Raw genomic sequence first — 8092 nt, 5'->3', positions numbered from 1 at the left:
TTCAGTTTATACTGTGAATGATTACTCATTCTGTTCATGAAAACTACACTTGTACTGTATGTGAGTCATAGTTTGGTCAGACTGTTGTTGCCTGTAATTGAGTATTATATGAAAATACTTACTTTGGCACCTTTTTTGGATTGATACAGAGCTGCTGATATTTCTTTATTGCAGCTCTAATATACACACAAATATAACACATTTATTAGGGTGTGACATTAGCATGTGCTATTTCAACAGCATAGTAGTATCACATAAGATGATTCACATAAATTTGTGTGCAAACTTCAGCTTTGAGCACCTTGGCACTGAGAATTTCACATAGTGTGCTCTGCTTATTGTAGCATTAATTATTCATCTACGAGTTGATTTTCATGCCATGTTTCCATGTGAGCACTGCAGCTCGGAGCCTTATATTATCTGCTGTAGTTTTTGTTTCATGATGAATATTTGCTATCAGTCAAGAAAATCCCTTTTGCTTAATAATGATAAAGAATAAATGTCACAACATGGATGTGGATGCAGTGAACAAACAGCATCACATTACATGCAGGCCTTTCTTCTTTTACACTACATAAAAAAAATCAATAAAAATACTGATTTTGCTACTTTGTCACAGCTTAAGTGTCCTGCTGTTGTCCTGAGCTGTGAAGGGGCGATAGTGTCTGGGTGTTTGAGGGTCATCTGTGGTAATAACGAGCCTTGTGATGAGGCCCATTTGAAGTGCTAATCATCTCATTTCGAAAGCAGCGTGCACCTTTATATGCACACTCCTTTGATCATATGTGATTGTTGATGGTCACTCTGAAGTCATTTTGTCCCTCTTGATAGCTGCAGATTCACTTGCAGGTTAAAACTCAGCATGAACAAAAAGAAAGAGTTGCATTTGATAACAAGCTGAATGGCTCACGTGCCCATAGAAATGACAAGTGCAAAAGGAGCAATGCTCACGTGGCCGTGGTGATGTATTATTACCCATGTATAACTCAACTATCCAACATGAATATTAAGCCCAGCACATGCATATGCATGGAGAAGAACTTATGCTGTTGACTGTGGGACAGAAATTATCGTTGCTGCCTCCAGGCAAAGCCAGAGTCGAGAACTGGGACCTTTCCTTATTGGCTTTGCTTGACATCGAAACTGGCAGTTGTGTTTTTTTCAATGCAGTGTTCTGCACACTGAATGTGACTGACAGGTTGTTTTTGCTCTACAAAACACATCAATATAGATACTGCACGGAAAACAATGATTACCATAGTAATTTAAGCATTTAATAGCTTGTTTAGTTTAAGAACGCTGCAACTCTGTCATGCACATGTCTCAAAATTTAGACCAAAGGCAACAATAACAGGAGCAAAAAAAAAAAAAAAGAAGAAGAAAACAATTATAATCACAACAGTCAGCTTTCTGTCTGTGTGAAAGAGAAACTACAAGCACTGCCAAGTTCAAACTGCCAATTTGGATGACCGAGGAAGAGCAGCGGTGAGCCAATAGGCTTTGTCCCCAGCTAGGCAGACCTGTTGGTGCACCTGCTGATTCCCAGGCCTCCTTGCCAGGCTTTGACTACAGTGAAACCAACCTGAGTGAAACTGGCTCAGTGCCAGAGGAAGAGCTGGTTGACTACTGTTGACACAATCGCTAAAAGCAGGGGATCCTGGAAGGCGGACCAGCCCTCACTGACAGGACGAGAAAAAAAAAAAAAGATGACTAACCATGAGAAGAGAGAAGAGGGCGGAGAAGAAGAAGGGTACAGTTCAATGATCTCCTGGGAACCTGGAACCTGTCCGGCATGGCCTTGACGATTGCTCAATCAATACTACACAACCTCTTAAGTGTTTCTGTTTGCATCATAGGCGAGCGGATGAAACTTCTGACATGTTTTTTGTATTATAGTGAAGGACTTTGCAGAACATTTTTCACTTTTAATGACTGACTGGAAAGCAATCATAGCTTTTTGAAGAAGAAAAGAAAGAAAGAACGAGTGATAAATAACACTGGATGAGATAAGGAGTCTCACGGCCTGCCTCGACTGAGGTCTGCTACCCTTCAAGATGTTAAAACCCATAGTGCTTCTGACCTACAGCTGCCCTTACACACACACACACACACACACACACACACACACACACACACACACACACACACACACACACACACACACACACACACACACACACTCTCCCATCACAATGCCTTCTAATGTTCCTATTCAGTCTCACGCCTTCCTTTTGTGTCTCATCTTCAGCGCATAACACGATTCTCATTATTACACACAAGCGTTAGAGCACAGATCCTCCAGCGACGACTCTATGGGCTCCTCAGTCTTACAAATATCACAGACGTTTCAAAATCTAAGGAATAAAATAATTAACAATTACTGAACGACATGAGGCAAAGCATGCAGCTTTGAAACGGCAACAGCAAGATCTACTGCAGACATCTGAATAAAATCATTTCAAAATGTGCTGTACTTGACAAAATCTGATACTGGACAAAAAGAAGGAAAAACCTTGGTGGATATTAAGATAACCCTCACAATAGTGAGATTAGTCATACTGCAAACAGGCTTTTCTGGGCTTTCCATTCACTTTTCAACTTCTGCTTCTTCCTGCTGACTTTCTATTTGGATCGTAATCACTGTGCAGTAATTCTTACTTTAACTGCTATAAAGAATACACATGTCCATCTTAAAAAAAATTATCTGTCATTTATCTAATAGATTCGATGACTCAAAGAGGACTGATTAATATCTAGGCCACTGCATATCAGTACATTTCCTTTCCATTAGCTATTCTACAAGTTAAGTGTCACAGATCTTTGATATTACAGTGCCAGTATATAATGATGTATTTCAGAAGGCTTTATGTATTTCTCGTTCACGAGGTGTGATCACAAAGCAGTGTCTGAAGACAGAGGCAGTGTCAAAATCTGCTTCAAACTGACCCGAAGGTTCATACGAAGGGTAACCGCCCGGCCATGAGAGCTGGGTGTCCTGTTACAACCAATTTTTATTCAAAAACAGCAGGAGCTCCAAAACAGCCCCACAGGTGAGGTGCACGAGCGGGAGCTCACTTGTCGTTATTTCAACATTCATCAGGGTAAGGATGTCAGCACAAACGTCTTACATTAACATCCTGAAGTGCGTGAGGGAGAACATTCCGGAAACCATCTGAACTCACTTCTAAAAACCACTTTCTCAAGAACATTGAGACCCAAATTTGGATTTGTATAGATAAACAAATTCTCATTCATAGTTTCTTACTGTTAGTTTCTGACTCACCTTTGCAGCTTATATAAAAATGATGTCGTCTAAATGCAACAGGCCATGAAAAGCTATAAAGCTACATTCTCTGATTTTAAAAAGGTTATATCTCTTGCAAGTTTTTCTTAAACTGTGATCATGTGTAACGCCTGTTTTATTCATTTTTGCATATGTCTTTGTACACAGGTGTCTCTCAAAAAAGAGATCTCAATCTCAATGAAAACACCTGTTTAAATAAAGGATTTAATAATAATATCTGTAGTTTGTGTCAGCTTGCAATCGCAATAGCACAGGAGGGATTTTGTATTGGGTTTGTCTTTTTTTCCTTTTTTGTTAGCCATATCAACGCAATCTTTGTTGACCGACAGATTTGCCTGCAATTTGATCCACTTCCTGAAAATGAAAATCATGTTTTATTGATTGCAGTTTTGACACACTGGAAAAGATTCAGAGCCCAGAAGCGCACAAGTACAAATACTGAAAATGGCAAAGATGTGCACAAGATCCTAGATCTATTTTTTCAGATAAAGGGGTAGTTAGGCAGGCAGGTAGGTAGGCAGAAACTTTATTGGTCCCACAAGGGAAATGATCATGTTACAGCACCTTAATAAAGAAAACAAACAATACAGTCTAAAATAAATAAACAACATGGTTGAAGTAAAAGTGCCATGTGCGCACACTGAAGGTTTTAGACTGTGATATAGTGATATAATCAAATATCGTAGCGTAAGACTGAGACTGTAAGAACCTTAAATGTGGGATTGGTCACACCTGTATCAGGTAAGGCTTTTGAGGTTTATGGACCAGTCGTCCCAATGTTTTGATCACACTTCTTATTAGGTGCCAATTTCTGGCAGTATCTCTCGCCATGCTAATATAAATGCTCTGCTATGTTTTCCAGCAGCTGCTGCCCTTAGCTGCTGTTTGAAGCTGGGCAGGTAGCATGCAGTCACCTTTTAGAGTCTTTAGCGCCATACATAATATTAAACTGTGGGAGGTGGAAATAGTGAACACTGATTTGGATGATAAAGCTTTGTGTTTGTCACTGAAAAGCACCCACACTGTACAAGATCATCATTTAAACCATTGCTCATATGGAATTATTTGTAAGAGCAGCTTTAATCTTTCTATGGACCTCTGTGACTGTTGTCAGTGGTCATGGCTAACACCAGCTGGTTACTGAGAGTTCATGTGTGAAAGCGCTGTCACGCTGTCAGATTGCAAAACACCAGCTCCCTTCTGTGACCTCTCCACTGCATGAGGTCAGTAGGCCAAGAGTGAGATGTCCCGTGCTTCCCTATCAATAACAGACGTTCAAACAGAACCCTGACAGATTTCCGCATGACGGACTGCCCACTGACTAATGGCAAACAGATTTCTGAAGTATTGGGGTGAACGCGTTTTCATATGCTCTCGCTCACTGCTCTGAACAAAGGCACTTCTCATGCTTTCCTCTGTCATGTTCACCCTCAGTTTGCTCGGCGACACTCCGTCCACGTTTATTTTTCTGCAGCTCGGGCTTAAAAACGAGTACAAGAGATTCCTTTCAGACAAAAGCATGCTTTAAAGTCTGTAATCAGTGTTCTGTGCTCCACCGCTAGTGTTTATTCTCAATCAGTGCATTTGATTCAGTCATTCTCCCCCGAATGTCACTCTCCTGTGTCATTTTGGAAAAAGGCCTAATCAAGTCACAGCATGGCACTGCCAGTACCCATTAACAGTCATGTGGATTGCATTGGAACTGATCGAGCCGACGCACAGCTGGAGCCCAGAGGTTGTTTATCATATGTTTGGGCTGAGGGTGGTTCAGGAAAACTACCCGGTGTGATCCTGGGGACCTTTCGGGCACCCTGCAGAGAGCAGTGCTTCGGCTTTTTACAAAGTTTTCCTTCGCATCACACCACATAAACAACTGTGAATTGCAAATGCAGACTACTTTTAAAAAATATATACATAACACAGAAGATAGATGAGCTTCACTTCATTTATTGGCATCACATCACTCCATGTAAAGGACACACAGCTTTAGATCAGAAGGTGGTTAAGATTAATGGTGATTTGGTAATGATACAAAATATAACAAATCTGTAGAGTACATTAATCCTGTTAAAACTTGTGCCTCGTGTGATATTTCATAAACATACGCGCGATGATAAGACCTGTTTTTAACAAACAGAACAGTTTAAACATTTAGTTGACTTCCACGAGAAGCATAACAAAATATACAAAAGTTTACACCCACCAGATAACAAAACACTGGAGTGCAAATGTAAGTTGTTTTCATTCTTACACATTTGTCACAGGTACAAGCTTGTTTTTTTAAAGTGTATTTACCTTACACTTGCATTCACACATAGGCTGTTTAGCAACCCCTAACTGTACACACGGGAGGATTTAAGCAGCGTATTGAGCCAACAAAACAAAGAAGAGGCAAATAAGAAAGCCGGGATGAAGATGGTTGGTGGTAGGAAGTCGGGATCCCTGCAGTGCTAGCTTTCACAGATGCAGATTGATGAGGAGAGGGGAATAAAAAGCCAAAGGTCACTGGTCTCTTGCAACCTTTTACCTGAAGACGAGGAGATTTACAAACTAGCTCCTCGGCCCGACTCGATGTGTCACAAACAAAATCTCCCTCTGTGTTTTCTTTATCAATTGTGAATCAGGAAATAAACACCGGCTTGATTAGAAGTGTCAGCTGACCTTAAATGGGGAGGACAGAAAATAGCAACAGAAAAACCAGCCTGGGGAGATTTGCACGCAGGTAAGAATGCGGCAGCTCACACAGCAAGGTGAACTCACAGCTGCTTCATATAAATCGCTGGTGCAGTCAGGCAGTGGGAACACAGCAGCTAAGTGGCTAACGCCCATCTGCTCAAACACAGACCCGACACTTTCCGTTTCTCTATCTCTCTCTCTATCTCTCTCACAAGCCTACATTAAAAGGCAGAGCACCATGCAAATTCACAGCTTTACATGAAGACCTGGTCTTTTCTCTTTTCTCTCCCTGTGCCTGCCCGAGCTTGATCTCTTCATCTCCCCACACTGAAGTGTCAGCTCACACCGTCCTATCCTCTCAAGGGGGCGCAGGCTATGTGAACCAAATCAAACATGTAAATGTAATGTAAACAATACTGTTGTCCCGGGTCAATGTGAGAACGACCCAGAATCCTCTCTGTAGTCACTGCTGATGTTAGCTCAGTGCTCTCAATCGTGTCTTTTGTTTCCCCATTTGGCATCCCACTGAAAATAAGCCAAATCATTTAAAAAAAAGGAAACAGTGCTATGTGGCCACATACTGAATATGTGATCGAAGTGAAAGTAGGAGAATCAAATAAATAACAAGGTTCTGTCCACAACCCACAGGGTCGACAATCACAAGGAGTTCAGATGAAGCAGAAGAACTTCTTCCAGCTACACCTGGAGAACGCTTTGGTTCGCCTGTCAGAAAACCTCCTCTTCTTGGTTTTACGCGTTTTGTTCTTTATGGCAGCGAAGATGGCGGAGTCAAAGGCCTCCTTTAAGTTCTTCTGCGTGAGCGACGAGCACTCTATGTACTCCGTGGCTCTGATCTTCTCCGCCATGCTCCGGGCCCGGGAGCTCAGAACCGGCTTGACGTTGGATCGGTCCAGGTTGATGAGGACGTTTACGTCCAGCAGCAGGTCGGACTGAGTCCCTATGAGAATGATGGGAGCAGTCGGGTTGTTAGAACGGATCTCTGGTACCCACTTCTTGGTGATGTTGTGAAACGAGGTGGGGTTGACCATGCTGAAGCACAGGAGGAAGACATCCGTGTGGGCGTAGGACATAGCACGGAATTCGTCAAACTCCTCCTGTGTGGAGACAGAGCGAGGGTTAATGCCGATCAAAGTGAGTACCAAGTCTGAGTCACTAAATAAAGATACGCCATTAACATTCAGTTTGAAATCCTGTCAGTGAGTCACACAGTGGGTTAAGCAAGGATGTGACGGTCTGTACTTTCATAGCTCATATCATTAAATTCAAAAGGGTCTCATCAGTGGATAATTTGGTATTTTGTGTCAGCCTTAAATGAAACTCTTGATTCAAGTGTAAAGGCATCCATACCTGGCCAGCAGTGTCCACAAGCTGAACTTTGACAGGAGATCCGTCAATTTGGACCTGACCTGTTAAAAACCACATCAGTCAGTCAATTTACAGTAAACACAGTAACCAATTCAAACATCAGAACATGCAGCTCGTGCACTCTGGTGCCATTCCACTTCCAACATAACTTGCCACTCAATGTAAATCTGTGCTGTCATTAAAAACTAAAAATCATCACTCACCGGAGAAGACATCAAAGCCCGTCTGCTTGTACTCTGTCGGATATCCGTTGGAGGTGTAGCTGATGATCATGCTGGTCTTCCCGACGGCTCCGTCTCCGACCAGCATACAGCTGATGACAGCGGGATCGAGCTCATCCTCCCGGGTCAGCCCGCACGCAGATGGGACTCGGGACTCGTGGTAAAAGTAATCCATGTGAGGTGGCATGTCGAGCCGAACATTAAACCTCTGAATGCAAACTCTTCTCCGTCCCGGTCGCAGCGACACTAGATACCGTAGGTTGCCTCTCTCTCTGACACATACCACCAGACTGACTGTAGAAGTACGACTGAGGAGCAACATGTGCGGGGTGGGACGTATTTAGGGTAACTACTGTGCTCAGACAGGTTGTGATTTGCATAGACACGCCCACTGACAGAAGAATAACAACAGCTTTCTCTCAGCTTTTCTCTCTATTAGCTAGATATATAGATTAGCTTGTTTTAATAAAGCCCATATTAGATTAGCTTGTTTTAATAAAGCCCA

The 8092-nt window shown here is 42.3% G+C and overlaps 1 protein-coding gene across 1 annotated transcript; it reads right to left on the bottom strand.

Moving 5' to 3' along the window:
- Positions 1-5219: 5219 nt before the first annotated feature.
- Positions 5220-7924, bottom strand: rhov (ras homolog family member V). The gene is made up of 3 exons (XM_085382027.1): positions 7570-7924; positions 7349-7407; positions 5220-7095 (listed from the first exon to the last, which is right to left on the bottom strand). The coding sequence occupies exons 1-3, from the start codon at positions 7907-7909 to the stop codon at positions 6649-6651; spliced, it is 846 nt and encodes a 281-aa protein (XP_085238153.1). The 5' UTR covers positions 7910-7924; the 3' UTR covers positions 5220-6648.
- Between the last annotated feature and the right edge of the window lie 168 nt (positions 7925-8092).

This window comes from Rhamphochromis longiceps, linkage group LG15 (genome assembly GCF_057381845.1).
Source record: "Rhamphochromis longiceps isolate RC_006_pf linkage group LG15, R_longiceps_female_GT1.1, whole genome shotgun sequence".
Lineage (NCBI taxonomy): Eukaryota > Metazoa > Chordata > Actinopteri > Cichliformes > Cichlidae > Rhamphochromis > Rhamphochromis longiceps.
Note: the sequence above shows the minus strand (reverse complement) of the source record. Positions and strands in the feature narration are given on the sequence as shown.

Excerpts from the sequence above, each read along its gene's own strand:
- rhov (XM_085382027.1), bottom strand. The coding sequence starts at position 7,909 with ATGTTGCTCCTCAGTCGTACTTCTACAGTCAGTCTGGTGGTATGTGTC. Across the intron at positions 7,408-7,569 it reads GGGCTTTGATGTCTTCTCCG|GTCAGGTCCAAATTGACGGA; the intron begins GTGAGTGATGAT and ends GGTTTTTAACAG. Across the intron at positions 7,096-7,348 it reads TTGTGGACACTGCTGGCCAG|GAGGAGTTTGACGAATTCCG; the intron begins GTATGGATGCCT and ends GTCTCCACACAG.